At 42.7% G+C, this 23740-nt stretch overlaps 1 protein-coding gene across 1 annotated transcript in view; it reads left to right on the forward strand.

Moving 5' to 3' along the window:
- The first annotated feature begins 10890 nt into the window (after positions 1 to 10890).
- LOC149452686 (solute carrier organic anion transporter family member 1C1-like) overlaps positions 10891 to 23740 on the forward strand; it is a 46279-nt gene continuing 33429 nt past the window's right edge. The window contains exons 1-5 of the mRNA XM_089689118.1: positions 10891 to 10922; positions 15688 to 15815; positions 20279 to 20420; positions 20501 to 20633; positions 20724 to 20833. Of these exons, the coding sequence (XP_089545244.1) occupies positions 15702 to 15815; positions 20279 to 20420; positions 20501 to 20633; positions 20724 to 20833 (499 nt within the window). The 5' untranslated portion in view covers positions 10891 to 10922; positions 15688 to 15701. The remainder of the gene's footprint in view (positions 10923 to 15687; positions 15816 to 20278; positions 20421 to 20500; positions 20634 to 20723; positions 20834 to 23740) is intronic.

Raw genomic sequence — 23740 nt, forward strand, 5'->3', positions numbered from 1 at the left:
AAAGAATATTAGGTAAATAAAGAAATCAATAATGGGGGGGGGGGGGCACAAAGGGAGGAAGGAGTGAAGGGAAGAATATATCTATACCTGAGAGGCCCCAGAAGGAACAGCTACAAAGGTTTCAAAACAGGAAAAATAGGAGGAAAATCTAAAATGGGACAAGACCGTCCATATCAATTTGTGGGAGTCAGTCCTGTCATTCTCCCAAGCTATCATGCATTCCAGATGTTCGATCCTGTCCATTTCACAAGCCCAATCAGCCAATGAGCCATAGATGTTTGCCACCATTGTCTAGTAATACCTGAGCAGGCTGCTGTAAGGGAATTTTGAATCAAGCTTTTCTTGATTTGTCTATAGGAGCCTGGCAACACAGAAAGAACAGTTATGCGAGATTCATTGGGGAAATTGTCCCCCACCAGATTGTCATAAAACTGTAGTATGTTATCTCAAAAAGGGGCAATATGTGGGCAAGTGCCCCAAATATGTGTCATGCTGACAAGGGCCTGTAAACATTTCCAACCTGTAACCGAGCCTTTAACCCTTATCACTGATCCCAGGACCCTTTATTGCCATTGTGGGGCCCTTTATTACAGTCCCGCAGCAGATCACTTTCACAGGAGGGGGGCAGTGTGATAGAATAGGGGGACATTGTGACAGGAGGGGGGCAGTGTGACAGGAGAGGGGCTCTGTGATAGGAAGGGGGGGGCATTGTGATAGAAGGGGGGCCTTGTGACAGGAGGGGGCAGTATGAAGGGAAGCAGTGTGAAAGGAGGAAGCAGTATGAGGGGGCAGTATGAGGGGAAGCAGTATGACAGGAGGAAGGAAGTATGCGGTGGGCAGTGTGACAGGAGGGGGCAGTATGGAAGGGGCAGTGTGACAGGAGGGGGCAGTATGAGGGGAAGCAGTGTGACAGGAGGGGGCAGTATGAGGGGAAGCAGTGTGACAGGAGGGGGCAGTATGAGGGGAAGCAGTGTGACAGGAGAGGGCAGTATGAAGGGAAGCAGTGTGACAGGAGGGGGCAGTATGAGGGGAAGCAGTGTGACAGGAGGGGGCAGTATGGAAGGGGCAGTGTGACAGGAGGGAGCAGTATGAGGGGAAGCAGTGTGACAGGATGGGGCAGTATGAAGGAAAGCAGTGTGACAGGAGGGGGCAGTATGAGGGGAAGCAGTGTGACAGGAGGGGGCAGTATGAGGGGAAGCAGTGTGACAGGAGAGGGCAGTATGAAGGGAAGCAGTGTGACAGGAGGGGGCAGTATGAGGGGAAGCAGTGTGACAGGAGGGGGCAGTATGGAAGGGGCAGTGTGACAGGGGGAAGCAGTATGAGGGGAAGCAGTGTGACAGGATGGGGCAGTATGAAGGGAAGCAGTGTGACAGGAGGGGGCAGTATGAGGGAAAGCAGTGTGACAGGAGAGGGCAGTATGAAGTGAAGCAGTGTGACAGGAGGGAGCAGTATGAGGGGAAGCAGTGTGACAGGAGAGGGCTGTATGAGGGGAAGCAGTGTGACAGGAGGGGGCTGTATGAGGGGAAGCAGTGTGACAGCAGGGGGCTGTATGAGGGGAAGCAGTGTGACAGGAGAGGGCAGTATGAAGTGAAGCAGTGTGACAGGAGGGGGCAGTATGAGGGGAAGCAGTGTGACAGGAGGGAGCAGTATGAGGGGAAGCAGTGTGACAGGAGAGGGCTGTATGAAGGGAAGCAGTGTTACAGGAGGGGGCTGTATGAGGGGAAGCAGTGTGACAGGAGGGGGCTGTATGAGGGGAAGCAGTGTGACAGGAGGGGGCTGTATGAGGGGAAGCAGTGTGACAGGAGGGGGCTGTATGAGGGGATGCAGTGTGACAGGAGAGGGCTGTATGAGGGGATGCAGTGTGACAGGAGGGAGCAGTATGAGGGGAAGCAGTGTGACAGGAGGGGGCTGTATGAGGGGATGCAGTGTGACAGGAGGGAGCAGTATGAGGGGAAGCAGTGTGACAGGAGAGGGCTGTATGAGGGGAAGCAGTGTGACAGGAGGGGGCTGAATGAGGGGAAGCAGTGTGACAGGAGAGGGCTGTATGAGGGGAAGCAGTGTGACAGGAGGGGGCTGTATGAGGGGAAGCAGTGTGACAGGAGGGGGCTGTATGAGGGGAAGCAGTGTGACAGGAGGGGGCTGTATGAGGGGATGCAGTGTGACAGGAGGGAGCAGTATGAGGGGAAGCAGTGTGACAGGAGGGGGCTGTATGAGGGGAAGCAGTGTGACAGGAGGGGGCAGTATGAGGGGAAGCAGTGTGACAGGAGGGGGCAGTATGAGGGGAAGCACTGTGACAGGAGGGGGGCAGTATGAGGGGGGCACTGTGACAGGAGGAAGCAGTATAACAGATGGACACACCATACTGGCTTTTCGACTCAGGAATCTGCTGTAGCAGAGAATGTGGAGGCTACCATGTGGCAGCGGCCTGGGGGCAGGGAGCATTTCTCCTACCTACCCAGCAGCAGGATCAGCCTCGAGGCAAGAAGTGGGAGTCGGAGTCAGTTGGGGGTGGAGCTAGGAGGCGGAGCTGGCAGTCTTACCTGACTGCTTGTCTGTTGTCCACATCACATGATCACATCTTGGCTGTCAGAAACAGTGAGCAAAATGCTGGAAAGAAGGAGCAGCGGGGAAGCATATAGAAGAACCAATCTCTATTTTTCTCTTGGCTCTTTGAGGACATTTAGCATCTGCAGGAGCCAAGAGAAAAACGGAGGGGTTCGCTTCTTCTATATGCCGCCCCGCCATCCAGATGTAGACAAGTGTGATAGGGGAGCCTCATGAGCCCCCTGCAGCATGGGGCTGGGTTGCAAATGTGACCACTGTGACTCCTTTAGCTACTCCACTGATTACAATACAGTTCAGTACAGAAGGAATAGGAGGGCCCTGCTTGTGGAGCCTACAATCTAAAGGGAGGGGGAGGTGGTACAAAAGGTAATAGATGCAGAGGATGATTTGATGGAGGTGACTCAAGTACAGTTCTTAGGTGGAGGTGGGGTAGGCTTCTCTGAATAAATGAGTTTTCAAAGATCGCCTAAAGTCAGACAGGGTAGGAGCTGACTAGACATACTGCGGTAGGGAGTTCCAGAGGATGGGAGAGGGTCTGGAAAAGTCCTGGAGGTAAGTGAGGGAGGAGGTAACAAGGGAGCTAGAGAGCAAGATGTGTTGCTTTTGGCGATATCTGCAGATGAGGTTGGTGATGTAGCTGGGGGTGATGTTGTGGATGGCTCTGTACATTGTGGTTAGTATTTTGAATTTTATACATTAATGGAAGCCAGTGGAGGGATTGACCGAGCGGGGCAGCAGTTATGGATCGGTTAGTAAGGTATCTTAGTCTAGCAGTAGCATTAGACTAAAGGGGGGATAGCCTAAAAGTAGGCTAGTGAGGAGGGAGTTGCAGCAGTCAAGATGGGATATAACCAAGCAGTGACTAAATTGTTTTGTGGTGTCGTTAGTCAGGAAGGGGCGAATTCTGGAAATGTTGTGGAGGTTAAGGTGGCTGGATGTGGGGGTTGAAGGAGAGGTCAGAGTCTAGGATTACACCCGGCACCCTGGCATGTGTGGAGAGACCAATGGCTGTGCCGTTGATCTCAATGGTAAAGTAATGGGATTGGGTGGTTCGGGGAGGAGGAAATGTTACAAGCTAAGTTTTAGGAAGATTGAGTTTGAGAGTGCGGTGACATCCAGCCTGATATGTCGCTCAGTAAATTTGTGATACATAAAGAGATCAAAGGGGTGAGTTGCGGAGTGGAGAGATAGATTTGGATGTCGTCGGCATAGAGGTGGTATTAGAAGCCATGGGAGATTATCAACGGCCCGGGGAGTAGGTATAGAGAGAGAATAGGAGGGGCCCAAGGATGGAGGCTAGGGGTACCCCAACAAAAAGAGAAAGAGGAACAGAGGACATTGATTTGTAGGTGACACTAAAAGTACACTGAGATAGGTAAGAGGAAAGTAAGAAAAGAGCAGAGTTATGGAGGCAAAGGGAGTGGAGTTTTTGAGAAGGAGTGAGTGGTCAACTGTGTCAAATGCAGCAGAAAGTTCTAAGAGTATGAGTATGAACCAATGGCCATTGGTTTTAGCAGTTAGTAGGTCATTAGTGAGTTTTAGTAGGGAAATTCCAATGGAATGTTGTGGGCAGAAGCCAGACTGTAGGAGATTGAGAAGTTTGTAGTCAGAGGGGTAGCAACTCATATGTTTGTGGACAAGGCATTCAAGAAGCTTAGAGGCAAACAGGAGCAGGCAGATGGGTGTTAAGTGTTTCAAAAAGATGTTGTCCAGTGAGGATTTTTTAAGTATGGGGTAACAAACGCAGGTTTGAGTGGGGAGGGAAAAGTTCCGGAGGAGAGGGCACAGTATGGTACAGATATCTTTTTATTGACAGTATATTTGTCATTCAGCATTATAAGCCGCACACCGTAACATACCTATACACATGTGTTCATGTGCATTACAGTAATGGACAGAAAGTGTGCATTTCACCCCACATTAATTCTACCCAATAGTGTAATCTGACCCTAAAATAGCACACCCACAGGAGTATATAGGCCCTAAAGAAACCCTGTGATGATAGGAACATTGAAGTCACCATTGTCAGTTAAGCCCTTCTAGTTGCCCGGTTGGTAAGTTGTAATGTGGTTGGTAGTTGAGAGCTGCCAGAGAATGTAGTGTAGACAGTAGTGGGGATAGCTGCAGGAAATATGGGAGGATAGCTGCCACAATAGGTAATATAGACCATGGGGGACAGCTAGCAGAAAATGTAGTGTTGTTGGTGGGGGGAAGAGCTGCCGTATAATGTAAGATGGTAAATAGCTGCCAGAGAATGTAGTGTGGGTTGTGGTGGAGATCTACCAGAGAAGTTATGTGAATGGTGGGGATGGGGAAGGGGGTTGTGAGGGGGGCTGACAGAGAATGTAATGTGGATGGTGGGGAGAGAGCTGCCAGGGATTGTAATGTGGATGGTGGAAAGAGAGCTGCCAGAGAGAGCAGTATGAACAGTGGGGAGAGAGCTGCAAAAGCCTTTAGTGTGAATAATGGGGGGAGAACTGCCAGAGAAAGTATTGTGGATGGTGGTGGGAGAAAGCGGACAAAAAATGTAGTTTGGTGGAGGGAGAGCGGCCAGAAAATGAAGTGTAGGTTGTGGGGAATAGCTGTTAGAGAATGTAGTGTGGACATTGGATGGGAGAACCACCAAAAAATTTACTTTGTGCAGTAGGGGAAGTGCTGCCAGAGAATATAGTGTGGATGGTGGGAAGTGAGCTGTCAGAAATGTAGTGTGGGTGGAGGTAGTGAGGAGCTGCCAGAGATTGTATTGTGGATCATGAAGTGAAAGCTGTCAGCGAATTTACCGTAGATGAGAGGAAAGCTGCCAGAAAATGTAGTGTTGATGGTGGAGGGAGAGCTAATACAGAATGTAGTGTGGACAGTAAGGGGGTGGGGGGGACTGTCAGAGAATGCAGTGTGGGCAGTAGGGGGGAGTGCTACTAGAGAATGTTGTGTGGATGGTGGAAAGTGAGCTGCCAGAAATGAAATGTGGATGGAAGGGGAGAGCTGCCAGAGAATGTAATGTGGATAATGTGGGGTGGGGTGGGGGGAGAGAGTTGCCAGAGAATGTAGTGTGGATAGTGGAGGAAGTGCCAGTGGATGGTGCCAGGCAGGGGCGGACTGACCATTGGAAACTCGGGCACTGCCCGAGGGCCCAGGGTCAGTAGGGGGCCCCATGAGATGCCCCTGGTACCTTTTTCATAGGCTTTTTTGAGTTTGGGCAAGGACACAGGGGCCCCATGATCCCCTATTGCCCGGGGGCCCCATGAGTTGTCAGTCCGCCCCTGGTGCCAGGATAGAGTTTTTTACACCCAAGGCAAAAAAGGCTAACGTGTACCCTTCCCTATGTGCTGTAAACTATCTCAGCATACTTCTTTTGATGAAGTGCTTAAGGAGACTATCTCTTTTGCTTACACCTTTGGCCCAGCTTTGGCTACAACAGTAAGTATGTAGTGGGACATAGGAGGGTGGAGAGTGTACAGTGATGTGGAAACTGATGAGGAAAGAGGAAATGGTGCAAGCATGGACTGTTGCGGTGAGAGAAGTACGCTTCTACTGGGGGTTTGTGCATCAAACAATGTGTGTAATTGGAACCTGATGGCATTTACATAGTTACATAAATGGACTTAAGGGTACATACTCCTTTACATAGGGGGCAACATTTGGGGTCCCCCTTATTTTTAAAGGGGGCGTTCAGATTCTGGATAAGCACCGTGCCCACAATCCCCCTCAACCACTGGGCCAATTTTGTGCGGGAAGACGTGCTTGTCATCACCAACACTGGGACAAGGTGCTGTGCCAGGGGAGTCCCCATGTTGAGGGCATGTGACCTAGTATTGTTCAGGAGGTGGGGGGGGGGGGGTTTGCACACTTGTTCCCCCTTTCCTGGCAATTTCCTAGGTGACAGCTAAAGGGGTCGGGCAGGGATGACTCTCTGATTGTTAGGACGTCAACACCTGTCTACACCCTGACAACCAACCTGAGCGGGAAGCATTTAGCAGTGGTAGTAGTAATATTGCTGCTCAATGTATCAGTTCCCACTGCAGCTGGAGGTTCCGCTTGGACAAACACCCATTTAGTCTGGCTGTTCGAACAAGCAAAATTTGAACCGAACATGGGTTCAGACCAAATTGGTCATCAGTACAATTCTGGAATTGTACTGGAAAATATTCAAACTATGCCAGATAGTGGGCAATGTTTTGGAAGAGTTTCTAGAATATTGGTCTGCTAAGTCTCATCAGTCACACATTACTGGACTGGGTGCACTAGTACTGCTCTCTCTTTGTCTGCACTCACCCAATTAGTTTGTAAGATACATTCTGCCATGCAATTCCAGTTCAGGCTTCTGATAAATATTAATTTAAGTGGAAAAAAACAAAGATAATCATTGTTTTGACCAGGCATAGGTTTTTGGAATTTTGTCAAAATTACATAACAAGGACATTTCTGGTTCAAACCAGCAGCCATCCCTGGACTCACTGTGATACGGGAAGGTGGGTTCCACACAGCTCGTTCTGTGGATTATCCCCCCTCCTTGCACTCTGTAGACTCCAAGGAAACGGCGTGCAAGACTGCCTGACTGACCCCCCATTGTTTGGGGATTAGTTTGCTTTCTTGTCACAACCAGCTGAGACCAGGAACGTCATGTCTGCCCCAATGTTCTGTTCCCGTTTGCTGACATCTGTAGCTACCACTATTAATGGAACTTCTCCATTATAAAGTGAAAAAGGTGAATTTATTTTCTATTCTTTCTGATTCTGATCTTCTTCCATCACAGAAATGAAGTGCAACTATATGTAAAACCATAATGTTATTTTTAGTTTGGGATAAATTAGGACATGGTTAACACCCCAATCAAACTTTTGTTTGTGTGTTCTGTTGGGGGCATTTCCCTTCATTTCCTGTTCCAGAAACACGGCAGGACGTATGATAAGGTCTCTTCAAAAGGAAGGGAAATTTAATCTTAGACAATCGTCACCAGAACAGGTGTCCCTATTCAGAAATGTCCTCACTGTTCCATTGACAACTCTAAAATTTTAACATAAAGACTACATGATCTGCTTCAACTTATTGTGCCACATCCAGAGGAATCATATAAGCTTTTTTAGAGTAAATATAGAAGACTTTTAAAAAAAAAAATAATTATAAAAGATTTTTAAGTATTTTATGGCCTTTGCAATAACGTTTGTAAAAAATATTTTATAATTATTTTTCTTATTACTCTCTTGCATTCCTGAAAAAGTTCTCTACAGTATATTTACTTAAAAAAAAGTTTATATAATTCTAAAATGTTGCCTTTCCTATCACTCTCCAATGTGTTTTAGGGACAATGGTCAGTAGAACAAATTGAGACATTCCCAAGCAGGGGCACAGACAGTAAGAAAACCCTATAGGGGGGTCTTACACATAAATATAAAGTCTGGCCTTTAATACACTTTAAAGTGTTAACCCCACACCTTGCATTCACTATATCTGGTCTCCCACAGTACACACAACATGGAAATGTAATTATTTTAGTAAATATAAACTGCTAAATACCTTTTCTCATCAGCAGTTAGAGCAGTCCTTTGACTTCTATTAGTGTCCAGCAAAGCACATGTTAAAGCTTGTAGGAGGAGTTTTCTTTCTGCTCTAGGAAAATGCAGAACCCCTGACCTTTGTCTGGACAGTGCTAATTGGCCCTGTGCTGATCACATGCACTCTCCCAAAGAAAATAAAAAACCTCTCTAGCAATTCACACCAAACTGTGCATGTGCAGAGTGTCTCTGCCCGATATGTCTTATCAGGAGATAAGAGGGGGACACTGGAAGAAGGGGAGGATCAGAGAAGTCGGGATCAAACAGCATTTTTACACAATGCAGAGGATTAACCCCTTAGGTTGTACAGTGAGTATAACCAGCACGCTTTACTGCCTATACAGACTGATTTTACTGTTGTGGGTTTAGTAACACTTTGAGTTAAGACTTTCCTTTTGTTCCATTTATTTAATGTAAAGCAAACTTCCAGGTATTGTATATGGTACATTCAGTAATACAAACACAAAATAATTATCCCAAAACTGCTATTTTTGTTCAGATAAACCATTTTGGACAACATATTAGCCATCACACACGGGTGCAATGTGAATCACTGTGGATCCCCCTAGTCCACTTCTGATAAATAGAGGACGTTTCTGTCTGTGAAGAGATTTTCACCAGTGCTGGCTGTGCTGCAACATCAGGAAAGTGAGTTGACATAGCCTGATAATATGCATGCTGACTGGAGAATTATGCAGTGACTAAGGAGATTTCTCCTTCACTGTATATATTATCTACATATTAATGTCGTGACGTTCTTGTCTCTATTTATACAGTAGTGTGTCCATGAAAGGGGGGGACATATTTGTTCATTACATACACATACTCTGCTTCCTTCTTATTGATGCTGAACAGTGATTGCACCTCACTGTTCTTCTATGCATGGGTGTGGACTGAGCTCTGTTAATAGATTTCCACTGAAAACTATAGACTGTGAAGGTCAGTAGTTGTCACTGTATAAGATAAAGGGAGCAGGTATTTCAAAAAGGTTGTTGTGTGTTCTGGGTTTTTTTATTGTGTGATGACTGTTACTGTTTTATTTTTTTTTTTCCATCCTCTGCATTGGTGTCAGTGGGAGGAATAGTGCCCCATCATTTGTGTCAGTGGGAGGAATAGTGCCCCATCATTTGTGTCAGTGGGAGGAATAGTGCCCCATCATTTGTGTCAGTGGGAGGAATAGTGCCCCATCATTTGTGTCAGTGGGAGGAATAGAGCCCCATCATTTGTGTCAGTGGGAGGAATAGAGCCCCATCATTGGTGTCAGTGGGAGGAATAGAGCCCCATCATTGGTGTCAGTGGGAGGAATAGAGCCCCATCATTGGTGTCAGTGGGAGGAATAATGCCCCGTCATTTGTGTCAGTGGGAGGAATAGAGCCCCATCATTTGTGTCAGTGGGAGGAATAGTGCCCCATCACTGGTGTCAGTGGGAGGAATAATGCCCCATTGTTGGTGCCAGCAGGAGAAATGGTGCCCCATCACTGGTGTCAATGGTAGAAATAGTACCTTATATCAGCGGGAGGAAGAGTGTGCAAGAGCCGGATAAAGAAAAGCAGAGAAACTCATCTGGCCAATGGGACACAGTTTGAAGGCCACAGGTATATGTGACCACACAACAAAATCTCAGAATCACTTTCACAGTTACCTTCTTGATAATGGTGCAATAATAATTTAAAATTAAAATTCCCCTTAGAAACCTCTCTAAAAGGTTACTCCACTATAAGAATGTAGTAGTGTTAGTAATATTTAAAATAGATATCATGCACCTATGCACACTGCCAGCTAACAAATGAGGATTGTAGATTAATGTTCTCTCAGCATGATGGCAGTGAGTAGGAATGTTAATCTACAGACTGCAGAATCCTGAAGATTAGGGGGAGCATGTAATCAAGACCAGGAATGGGTCTAAATAAGTTGTTTCCTAGTGTAACATTCTTTTAATAGTATATGCTGATCACTGCACAATCACTATTGTACTACATGCAGGAGAACATGGACCACACACTCTCATGTTGGTGGATCCGGTTATACCTATGTTGGTGAGCTGACCACATTTTTCCTTTTTTGTCAGTATATGGTGAAGGTAGATCACTGACAAGGAATTCCCCAGAACTAGTTTACTAATGGAGGCCACCCTTTTAAAGGGATCATTTTATGACAGCCCCAAAACACAATAAAATATTGAGTGTTTTGTGTCTTCGGACTTCCAACATCAGAGAGGTATTAGAGAGTTAAAACCTCTGAGTTCTAGCACCGGGGTCACTATTTGCTTTGTGTTTACATGCTCTCCCTGTGCCTGCGTAGGTTTCCTCCTACTACAAAGACATGCTGTAGGTAGATTGGCTGCTTTCTAAATTGCTGCTACTTTGTGTGAGACAGAAACCTTGGATTGTAAGCTCAAGAGGGCAGGGACTGATGTGAATGAACATTATGTATATCACTGTATAAATTGCCCATGCTATAATAAATACCTGTGATAAATAAATGTATATTTTCTTTATTGGTGGTACAGGTGGAGAATCTGGCTGCATCTCTCTGAATCATTTTCTTGGAATGGACCCAGTATTCTGGTTCCTCAAACTAGATCCAATTTTAGCACATATTTGTGCTTCTTAAGCCTTCTACTCTTGTATTTAGAATTCTGTATATACTTTTCCGGTGCTTCTAGAAGGTCTCCAGGTGACTCTGAGCCTCCCATAGTTAAACAGTGCCGAACTCTTTGATGTAGTTAATAATTTCCGCCGGCTGGCCAGCTCAGACACCCTCCCATCTCTGGCTCCAGTGGATGGAGACTCCTCATCCAGGCAGGTACCATTCAAATATCTCTCAGGATTCGCAGAAACTGATTTATGTATGTGGCCTTGTTTGTTTTTCTTGCAGCTTAAAAAATTTGTATATTGTTAGGAGCGATTGGCAGAATTTTTGCCATTTATGTCACCTCCTTAAATATCTTCCGTCCTTCTAATAGGTGCAGTGGCAGTACTTTAAGTGTATCTACACCCAAGGCCGAAATGATGAATTAGATGTGATGGCTGCCACAGTTTTACTTTTTTTTTATTATACGTTTTTCCCTATATTTTCACCTTGTGATACTACCAGTGACATATTTCCTGTAATAGGGTAACAACACTTACTGACTGTGCTGTATCTATCAAGGGGCAACATTGTCACCCTAAGGCAGGACAACAGTTAACCCTGCCTTCTTCTCCATAACATAGGAGCGAGTGGTTTTGTAGTTGACAGATAGGGCTGGGAACATTGCAATTGTAACTGTGCAGCACATGTAGAGAAGTAATAAGCTCACTGTGTTTCTGGAAAGGGTAAACTAGTATTTTTTGCACTTACCAAGCAGATATAGCAGACCAAAATAAACCAAATAAGTGAAGAGCATTGTTAAGCTTTACATGCCATTTGAATCTGAAATAAAATTGTCTGTATCTGTTTGTGTTAGCTTGGTGCACTTGTGAACTGGTAGTTTCTGACACTGGGTCGGGGCACATTACATTGAGAAATGTTTTTAAATTGAAATTGTGTTGCTAGTCATCCTATTATCGCAGGATGGAAGTCAACAGAAAAATTTTCATACTGAAACACAACTATAGTGATGAGAGAAAAATACGCAGGTTCCCCACGGGTTTGTAATTCTGCATTAGCTCAACCAGAAAATTGCTGAAAACTCTATATAAATTAATTTTTTTTCTGAAAATTTTCATTTGTAGCATGACTCCAGCCAATTCTGTTCTATAGGTAGATGCTGCCATTTTAAAAAGACTGTCTAACTTTTTTTTGGGGGGGGGGGGGGGGGGGGCTGAAAATATCACACTTCAATTACTCATTCTTTCTAGTGTAGATAAATTAAAGAAAGAATTTCTGCAGTTATTGCTTGCTAATTTACCTATTGTTTAAACATCTTTTATATAGTGTTTTGGTTGAAAAAAACATGTAGAATTTGAGAAAACGTGTCACTGAGAACAGGGGAAGCGTCACCAGTAAAAATAAAATAAAAAAAAGTCTCCTTGACACCCCTTTATGAGACATTCCCTTATTTCAGTCCACCTCCACCATTGCTCCCATGGCACACTGCCCTATTTCATTTGACTCCTTCCCATCTACTCCAATAGAACATTGCCCCATTTCAGTCCACTCCCCCATTGCTCCCATAGGACATAAGCCTTTTTTAGTCCACCCCTCCCCCCATGTGATATTGCCCCATTTGCACTCCCCCCATCTTCTCCAAAAGGCACATTGCCCCAATTCAGTCCAGCCCGTTTCCCCCATTACTCCCACAAGACATCACCCTATGACCTCAAACTAGCAGGAGGAATGTTCAAGACTAACCTTAGAAAGTATTGTTTTACAGAAAGAGTAGTTGATGCTTGGAAAAGACTTCTAGCAGAGGTAGTGAGTCAGTCAACAGTAGTTGAATTTACACATACTTGGAAGAAATTTAGAGCTATGCAAAAATGTTAAAAGTAAAAAAAAAAAGACAGAAAAGATAAAGGTTTAAAAAAATGGGGCAAATGTGAAAGACCACTTGGACTTCTTTTCTGCTATCACTCTTCTATATTTTTAGGTTTCTATTTAAGTCCACCCCCTTCTTTCCTTCTCCTTATTTCTGTCCACCCCTCATTTCCCAAAATGGTAGATTTCCCCATTTCAGTCTATATCCCCCATAGGAAACACCCTATTTTATTCAACACATCCTCCCTCTATACCAGGGGCGGACTGACAACTCATGGGGCCCCCGGGCAATAGGGAAACATGGGGCCCCTGTGTCCTTGCCAAAACTCAAAAAAACTTATGAAAAAGGTACCAGGGGCATCTCATGGGGCCCCCTACTGACCCCGGGCCCTCGGGCACTGCCTGAGTTTCAAATGGTAAGTCCGCCCCTGCTCTATACCATGTAATATTAGAAACATAAAATATAGAAAAGTGATGGCAGAAAAAGACCAAGTGGACCATCAAATCTGCCCCTCTTTTTTTTTTGTATAAATGTTTTTTTGTTGTTTTGATTGTTTTTTTTTGTTAACTCTGTTGTCTGAGTATAGATCTGTGTTTGTCCCAAGCATGTTTTAAGCCACTTATTGTTGACTGACTCACTACCTTTGCTGGAAGTCTATTCCAAGCATTAACTACCCTAGCTACCATATTGCTCCATTTCAATGCAAATCCCACCCACCTCCCTTTAACTATTTATTTCATGGAACATCACCCTATTTTAGCCCACTTCCCCTTCTCTCCCATGTGATCACCACATTTCAGTCCATAAATTCTTTTTTTCCATTGTGTTCCCTTTGCTGTAATTGCTGATCAATGAATACAATATTCGTTTCCTGAGTGTTTAACAAACATGAAGTTTTTTTGGTGGAAGTTTTCCAAAATGTCAGCAAAGGTCAGTCGGGGACTTTTATCTGATAAATAAATAAAAAAAGTGAAAGCTAAGAGAGTACTGCTGGTTCCGACCATGGTGTTGCAATACAGGCATATGTGAAAGTATTAAATATGATGGATAATGGAAGTACAGAAAAAAAGGGAAATTATTTCTTATTAAAAATGGCTATAGCTGGCGGACTGGGAAAATCTGAAAGGCTGGTTGTACAGAGGTCGTTTGGTAGATCGACCTCTATACAGCCAGCCTGCCCATGAATGGATTAAAATTCAGCCAATCCCAGCTGAAGCAGCCTAACTTCGATCTATGTATGGTAGGCTTTAGTCTATTTTCAATGCCCATTATATGCCAGTCCCAGGGCTATTATCAGGTTTTTGGAATGGTGGAAGAATTTTACTGTGGCCAGTATTTCCATTCTCCAGGTGTGACCATCCATCCTCTCAAGTTGATATTTGTCTTTAGGATGTTTTGTAATTTTAGTCTTTTCAGTCTCCATCTGGAGGAGAACACTCCGGATGGAGAATTCTTCATCTGGAGAAGAGACTGCTAATTTATTGACACAGGCTGCTTCATGGTTTAAGCTGACACACTAATATTGTTCTATAATCTGATCATCAGAGACAATAGTACAATATTTCCGGCTGATACACAATATAAAGAGTATAGATGAGAGGAAAAGTGAGTTTTAATTTCTCAGAAAAGCTGGTAATGAAGTGCCATTTTGGTTAAATGCCTTTGGAATCAAGACAAAATTAAGGAATCCGGTTGCATGGGCTTAAAGGGCTGTCTCCTAAAGGGTTAGGGAAGCTCCTTTCACCTACTTTGGGCTTTTTTTTTTACCAAACAGCAGCCCCTAATTAGTCGGGAACTTGGTGTTAGATATTGTATACTTCCCAGCTTTCTAGGATGGAAAAGTGAGACACCTTCATGGTTTTCTTTACTATCATGATTGATCAGACAGTTATGGTGAGGTGGAATCATGGTGGTTGTTTGTGGGGTTGTACAGTCCCATGGATACAGCTCCTGACACACCTCCAGTTACACAGAATGTGTAGAATTGATACGCAAAACTGGTTGGTAAAAACCCACAAATGCCCTTTGTTTAATTATTAATTTTGGTTTATTCAATAAGTTTACAAAAGGACAAAGGGTATAATACAATGTGTCTTCATAAAGACATACAAGTGTATAAGGCAAAAACCTAACAAATTTAGTTTTGCTTGAGGCAATTTTAATCAACCAAAGTGAGTTTTATTATTCTTTATACATGATAACAGTTGACTAGGGGTATATAGGGATAATCAGTAGAGTATGGTCAGGGGGTGAACAAGAAACAAGGTAAGGTTTCTTGGCAAAGAGGAAGGGAGAGGTCCACAAACTATTGGTCATATAGTGTAGAACAACATATACAGGTGACCAAATTCTGAAAAACACCATTGCAGGGAATATTTGTAAATGTGTGACATCTTAAACCGAAAGCACTACAGAAATATCCATAACTATTCTCAGTACAGCTGATATTCAACATGCTGAGAACATATAGAAGACACAAAGTTCCTTCATACTCATAGGGTATAGCTGGTACATTAGATGTCCATGACCACTATGAGGTCACCAGGTGTGCCAGAGGTCCTCTTGTAACTTTGTTGGAATTTTCAGCCTTCAGCTGGCAAAAACTACTACTGGCATTATTATGACGCATTATTAAGAAGCTGTTGATTCAATGTCAAATGACCTATTCCATTTTTCTTTTGATGGTAAGCTACTGCAAACTGATAGTTTAGGGTAATGGTGGTGATAATAATAGTAATAATATTTGCCTGTATACTCATGTATAATCTTTGTGCAGCTTATGTGAATCCTAACCAAGAATGGTCTATCAGCCACATGAGCAGCAGACTGAAGGATGAGGAAATGTGGTCAATTTCTGCTAAAAGGTTTATTGTAGGCTACAACTAACATAAAAAAAGTTTTATTTCCTTGTTTTGGAAACATGGTAACCTGACCGTTGAAAATATAATTTCACTAATATACTCAAGAAGGTGACAGATTTATCTGTGCTCACAACTTGAATATTCTTTCTTCAATTCTTTTTTTTCACAAAATATTTGGCTATAAATTTCCAGTAGCTGTTTGATTTGTTTGGGATGTCTTTCACTAATTTTTATAATTTGTCACTTGCAGGCAAGTCATACAAGATGGCAGTAGAAAAAGACGACGATGAACAAAATAACTTGACCACCAAGCCTGCATGTGCGGAGCAAAATGTGCCACCAGACAGTCAGAAAAGCTCATGTTGTAGCACAGTGAAGGTAAAGCTATATCTACAGAAACACATTTGAAGTATAAATAAAGGCAATTTTTTTTTTAGTTTTGGACAGAGTGGAGATGGATTAGAACACCTGTCAGTTTTTATTGTTACCTGTGCCCCTATTAGGGAGATTCACCCTCTCTATTTGTCTTGTTTATCATTATAATTGAAAGTAAAAGAAACCCCAAAATTTGTGTTGTCCCCAGAAACGTAATAGAGGGCATATATTCCAATGGGGACACTAGTTCTGGTGATCTGGGGATCACCAAGGAATTCCCTTAATTTACAGAGATTTTCTTACCACCTGTTTTGGCTATGGGACAAGAAGTGATGGTAAAATTTCCCCATCTGGCAGACAGATGGCAAAAAATAAACTGACAGGGGTTATAATTCCTTTACTCTATCCACAATTAAAAAAGGTTTTTTACTACTTTAATTCACAGACAACACATGGTATTACAATCGACATTGTTTGTCCTCAGAAAATTCAGTGCAGACACACAAAGCATTTCTGATAAATGCAACCCAAGTGCTGCTAAAGCACTGCACAAAAAATATAAAAACATATTTGAGATCACACAGATCAGCAGTCTGATCATTTTCATCTTCATAGCCTCACTCCCACCTATCTGGTACAGCAGATGTGCTCTCTCTCTTATATTGGGACGCCGGCCTTTACACGCACATGGCACATGAACTTTAATGGCATCCCAGTCTTAATCTGTAGGGTTCAATATTGAGTTGGCCCACCCATTGCAGCTATAACAGCTTCAACTCTTCTGGGAAGGCTGTCCACAAGGTTTAGGTGTGTGTCTATGGGAATGTTTGACCATTCTTCCAGAAGTGCATTTGTGAGGTCAGGCACTGATGTCTGACGTGAAGGGCTGGCTCGCAGTCTAGCCTCTAATTCATCTCAAAGGTGTTATACCAGGTTGAGGTCAGGACTCTGTGCAGGCCAATAAAGTTCCTCCACTGCAAACTCACCCATCCATGTCTTTATGGACCTTGCTTTGTGCACTGGTGTGCAGTCATGTTGGAACAGGAAGGGACCATCCCCAAACTGTTTCCACAAAGTTGGGATCATTGAAATTGTCCAAAATGTCTTGGTATGCTGACGCCTTAAGAGTTCCCTTCACTGGAACTAAGGGGCCAAGCCCAACCCCTGAAAAACAACCACACATCATAATCCCCCCTCCACCAAACTTTACACTTGGCACAATGTAGTCAGGCAAGTACTGTTCTCCTGGCAACAGTCAAACCCAGACAAGTCAATAGGATTGCCAGACAGAGAAGGGTGATTTGTCACTCCAAAGAACACGTTTCCACTGCTCTAGAGTCCAGTGGTGGCATGCTTTACACCATTGCATCCGATGCTTTGCATTACACTTGGTGATGTAAGGCTTGCATGCAGCTGCTTGGCCATGAAAACCCATTCCATGAAGCTCTCTACACACTGTGGTTGTGCTAATCTGAAGGTCTTCTGGAGGTCTTCAGCTATTGACTCTGCAGACAGTTGGTAACTTTTGAGCACTGTGCACTTCGGCATGTGCTGACCCCGCTCTGTCATTTTATGTGGCCTACCACTTTTTGGCTGAGTTGCTGTTGTTCCCAGCTGCTTTCACTTTGTTATAATACCACTAACAGTTGACCATGGAATATTTAGTAGCAAGGATATTTTATGGATGGACTTATTGCACAGGTGTCAACCTATCACGGTACCACGCTTGAATTCACTGAGCTCCGAGAGCGACCCATTCTTTCACAAAAGCTTGTAGAAGCAGTCTGCATGCCTAGGGGCTTGATTGTATACACCTGTGGCTATGGAGGGGATTAGAACACCTGAATCCAATGATTTGGAGGGGTGTCCCAATACTTTTGGCAATATAATATATATATATATATACTGTGTGTGTGTGTGTATATATATATATATATATATATATATATAATATATATATTTTTTAAATTATTATTTGTTTTTTACTGCCATGCCACATCATCCACCTTTGTACAGAGCTCTGTGTTCTTTACACATCAGACCCACACGTGTATTGGAATCCAGCTCAGAGGTCAGCAGTTCGAGAGTTTGTTTGACTTTGATAGGATGAAGAGGTAGGATGTAGATCAGGATAATAATTAATCTGTCAGAGGGCAGATAATGTGTAATTTCCAACTAATAAAGACAATTGATTACTTCTATAATCTGCCCTCTGTCATATTGCTGCCAATAGAGGAAATAAAGGACAGACTCCATCACTTGATTTTCCTTGGGATATTGCTGTCCAGGTGCCCATGGGATCAGGAGACCCCAGCACGACTGCAGAAAGAGAAGTGAGATTACAAATGTGTAGATCTATGAATAGTTAGTTGTATGTCATGTCAGCCTGATGGTTCTTACTGAAGGGTATCAGCCAAAGCAAGTAATGCTCTGCTGGAAAATCCCTATAAGGGAAAAAAGAGGCAATACCATTCTTTATTTTATAGCTACAAAACAGTATATATCCTTTATTATAATTATAACTATCTAATATGCCAAGGTGGATGAAGCCAATACAAGGAAAATAGAAAAAATATAAGAGCGAGGCAGTTTAGCACCCCATTTCCGTAATGGTACAGTTCAGTCCTGATTATTGTCACTGTCTGGGTAGTTTTTGTAGTAAAAAGGTTTATAAAATCTTCAAAGTCAAAGTTTGGCACTGAGAACAAGTGTTTCAAAAAATATCACCTACACTTCCTGACCCCTAGGATGACCCTAATATGTAAACTTTGTCCCAACCTGAACCTAAAATGTAACAGTAACCTTGCTTAATGAATATTCCTAAACACTAAAGGCTAAAATGTAACCCACGGAACAAAAGAGTAAGGGGTCGAAACACACGTTCACTTTGGTGCGTTGAGGCATTCCGCATTATGATGCATTGTGGTGCCATTCATTTTAAATGGCACACCAACACACTAAGACAACACAGCTCCAAAACATACAGCGCACCACATTGCAGGGCAACACAATAATGTGCATTGTGGTGCACCACATTGCCAAAAATGGTTAATGTCAGCTATTTTTCTGGATGTTTTGGTGAGTTACCAGCCCATCCATTTGAATGAGCTGCCTTAAATGCAATGCATGTTGATGTGAAAAAAAAAAAACGTGTTAACACAGGTGCGCAGACAATGACGAGGACACTGGATTCTTTTAAGCACAACAGGTATTTTTTTCTTTACTTGCAGAAAGTGTATTTAGCCTGAAAAAAAAGAAAACTAATAGAGCCACCACATCTAAGGACTGGCTAGCTGCAATGACTTTCATTCTTGAGAGTGCAATAGTCTTTCATATCGTTTCTGAGAGTTACCAAAGTTCCTTTAAGCTGGATTCACACCTATGTGACTATTTGATTTTTGTCAAGAAAGAAAAAAGTGGAAAAAGTATATTATTAAAAGAAAAGAGTTTAAAACACATTTATTTCTATTAAGAATTAAATAATACATTAGGCAAAAGGGGAAAAACACAAATATATTGTACTGTTACTATATAGTATTATTATTACTATTATGCAGGATTTATAATGCTCCAACATTTTATGTAGCACTTTACAAAATACAGGGACATAGTACAGTTATAATATAATAAAATACAGAGGGTTAAGAGGGCCCTGCTTGTAACAGCTTACATAAGAGCTTAATATGTGTATATATATATATATATATATATATATATATATATATATATATATATATACAGTATCTCCCAGAAGTGAGTACACCCCTCACATTTTTGTAAATATTTTATATCTTTTCATGTGACAACACTGAAGAAATGACACTTTGCTACAATGTGAAGTAGTGAGTGTACAGCTTGTATAACGGTGTAAATTTGCTGTCCCCTCAAAAGTTTTTTACTTAGGGGTGTACTCACTTTTGTTGCCAGCGGTTTAGACATTAATGGCTGTGTGTTGAGTTATTTTGAGGGGACAGCAAATTTACACTGTTATACAAGCTGTACACTCACTACTTTACATTGTAGCAAAGTGTCATTTCTTCAGTGTTGTCACATGAAAAGATATGATAAAATATTTACATAAATGTGAGGGGTGTTCTCACTTCTGGGAGATACTGTATATAAATATATATATATATATATATATATACAAACCAATACAAAATGCAGAAAAATAAAAAGAAACTTAATTGCAAAGGAAAATGGGAAGTTTTCTTGAAGTTACACTTTATTTTCAAACAAACTTTGAGTAGGCAGAAAATATAGGGAAATTGTAGGCTATTTTCTTTGAAATTTCAGCAAATCTGAAATCTGAAAATTTGCTGCAAGATAGGTTTGATTGTAATCACTTTGCTTCTTCTAAATGTCTGGCAGTGATATTAATACTTACCAACCTGCTGATAGTTTATTTAGTTTATTCACAACTCCTATTGGAAGATAAATGTCCTAACATCTCTTCCATATTTCAGATGTTCCTGACTGCCCTTTGCTTCACATACTTCGCAAAAGCATTTTCAGGGAGTTACATGAAAAGTTCCATTACGCAGATTGAGCGTCGTTTTGACCTCTCCTCCTCCACAGTCGGTATGGTGGATGGAAGTTTTGAGATTGGTAAACATCTGATAGTGCTGTTATTCTATAACGATTTGCTCTTTAATACTGTGCTAATCCCTTGTGTTGTCTGCCATCAGGAAATTTACTGGTGATCGCCTTCGTCAGCTATTTTGGGGCCAAGCTGCACCGACCGCGGATCATCGCAATAGGCTGTCTTGTGATGTCAGTGGGGAGTTTCCTCACTGCCATGCCGCACTTCTTCATGGGACCGTATGTGATAACCATCATAGGCCTGTGTTGTGTGCGATAAGGGTCATTTTGGTTGGGAAGGTGGTAACTGATATCTTTGTGTTTTCATAGGTATAAATATGAATCGGTAAGGGCTCATCCCGCATCGTCACTCAGCAATTTCACAGGAAGCGTTTCACCGTGTATGTCCAATCAGATACCTCTCTCACCCCCGAATGTCGGTAAGAGATCTCACTGCAGAGCCTGGGATACTAGAGCCTGAACTATATACATAGTCATTTTATAGGAGTGTTTTCCAATTCCTAAAGCTGTCAGGATAGTTGAGACAAAGAGGACTGAACTGTGTATTCATTCAAATTCAGGATAAATCAGCAATATGTGCCAACATTGATGCCCCCTGGTGGTTTATGTTATTGTTATTGGTTATGAATTAGGAGGAAACATTTTGTGTTAACTTTTTTCCAGATAATTTTGTTTCATTACTGTTATCTGGAGTATATCTGAATTATAATAATATTTTCACACCAGAAGTGTATACATTGAGCTGTGAACAATAAATGTTAAGAAACTCAAGTGTCATAAAGTAACAAAGGTACCAAATATAAAAGCACCTTGCCTTACCTCATCCCAATAAATACACTAAAACTGTTTATGTTGGGAGGGCAAGGCCACGGCTTTATTGATTTTACACAGCATACGTATATCAAGCATAATGGCAAACAACAAGGAATTTCCAGAGGATAACAAAGCCTGCACCAGTCACAGCTGACCTGTGAGCTCCCAGAGTTTAAAGGCTGTCCTAACCAAAAGTTGTCAGACATCCGACTGCCCAGATTCCACTAATGGGATCAATATGAACTCATTTGATCACTGCTAAAGTAAACCTCACCAATAAAAATGAAAACAACAAGAAAGTAGGGTGAGAGAATGGGAACTTGGAAACTACTCTTTGTACCAACTGAACTGGCCCCTCTACCAATTTGCTTAAAGTGGTTGTAAAACTTAAGACATGAAATATGAAGAAAGCATATCCCTTTATAGTGTGTACTTGTCTAAATTAAGAGCACTAAATGTCAGTTCTGTCTGCTCCTTTGTTCCTCTGCTCTCAGCATGAATTTCTTCTGTGTGAATCCTTTGAGAATGCCATACACTATATTGGCAAAAGTATTTGGACACCCCTCTAAATCATTGGACTCAGGTGTTCCAATCACCTCCATGTCCACAGGTGTATAAAATCATCACCTAGGCATGCAGACTGCTTCTACAAACATTTGTGAAAGAATGGGTCGCTCTCGGAGCTCAGTGAAATTAAGTGTGGTACCGTGATAGGTGGCCACCTGTGCAATAAGACCATCCGTGACATTTTCTTGCTACTAAAGATTCCACGGCCAACTGTTAGTGGTATTATAACACAGTGGAAGCAACTGGGAACAACAGCAACTCAGCCACCAAGTGGTAGGCCAGGTAAAATGACAGAGCGGGGTCAGCGCATGCTGAAGCGCACATTTCACAGAAGTCACCGTCTGCAGAGTCAATAGCTAAAGATCTCCAAAGTTCATGTGGCCTTAAGATTAGCACAACAACAGTGTGTAGAGAGCTTCATGGAATGGGTTTCCATGGCCGAGCAGCTGCATCCAAGCCATACCTCACCAAGTGCAATGCAAAGCGACAGATGCAGTGGTGTAAAGCACGCTGCCACTGGACTCTAAAGCAGTGGAGACATGTTCTCTGGAGTGATGAATCACCTTTCTCTGTCTGGCAAACCAATGGACGTGTCTGGGTTTGGCTGTTGCCAGGAGAACAGTACTTGCCTAACTGCATTGTGCCAAGTGTAAAGTCTGGTGGAGAGGGGATTATGGTGTGGGATTGTTTTTCAGGGGTTGGGCTTTGCCCTTCAGTTCCAGTGAAGAAAACTCTTAAGGCGTCAGCATACCAAGACATTTTGGACAATTTCAAGCTCCCAACTTTGTGGAAACAGTTTGAGGATGGTCCCTTCCTGTTCCAACATGACTGCGCACCAGTCTACAAAGCAAGGTCCATAAAGACATGGATGAGCGAGTTTGGGGTGGAGGAACTTGACTGACCTCAATCCAATAGAACACCTTTGGGATGAATTAGATTACAGACTGCAGCCAGGCCTTCTCTTCCGACATCAATGCCTGACCTCACAAATGCACTTCTGGAAGAATGGTCAAACATTCCCATAGACACACTCCTAAACCTTGTGGACAGCCTTCCCAGAAGAGTTGAAGCTGTTACAGCTGCAAAGGGTGGGCCAACTCAATATTGAACCCTACGGACTAAGAATGGGATGCCATTAAAGTTCACCACTTTTGGCAATATGGTGTATTTGATGAAACACATTAGGGCGGGGCCACAAACATGATCTCATCACGATCTGGATGTGTCCTTCATGTTGATGTGATTATACAGCGCTGCATCTGCCTGTTCTACGTGTGAGTGCAGGTTCTAGTTTGTAATAAAATTGTGGTATGTGGGTCACACTATGTGGAGCATGGGTCTCCTTTTATGCTTTTTTTGAGTGGCAAGTTCAAGTGAGTCTGGCACCAGCAGAAGTCCTGTCAGTTGGCCCAAAGGGTGTTCTTTACTCTTAATGCGAGAGTAATCTAGCACAGCCTTTCTCAACCTTTTCAACACAGAGGAACCATTGAAATAATTTTCTAGTCTCAGGAAACCCCCCAGTTAAAAATTACTATATCTACAACTCATGATACATTAGTGTGATGGTCAGTGGGATGAAAGTTCCTTACACTTGGGGTCATTGGAAACAATTACTCCTTTACAGATAACTAAAATGATCAATGGTGTCAGTGGGAACTTATCGGACAGGCAGAAATTACTCATACCTCAAGGAAGCCCTAGCAACCTCTGGAGGAAAATTAACATTCCATGGAACCCTGGTTGAGAATCCCTGATCTAACTTCTTTGGATAGTTTTGCATCTGATCTACTATCAAGTTGTGTGTTCCACAGTCTGCCAGAGATCTTCTGTTCATGTGAATTATGACCTTTCTATTAATTTAGGAGGTCATCAAACTTTGTAAGCCTTCATACATTCATTTTTAGTGACAGTTTATTACACTCATGGAGGATGCACTGATTCATTTG

Source organism: Staurois parvus, unplaced genomic scaffold, assembly GCF_062004578.1.
Source record: "Staurois parvus isolate SC_StPar_1 unplaced genomic scaffold, SC_StPar_1.0 ptg000469l, whole genome shotgun sequence".
NCBI classification, from domain to species: Eukaryota; Metazoa; Chordata; class Amphibia; order Anura; family Ranidae; genus Staurois; species Staurois parvus.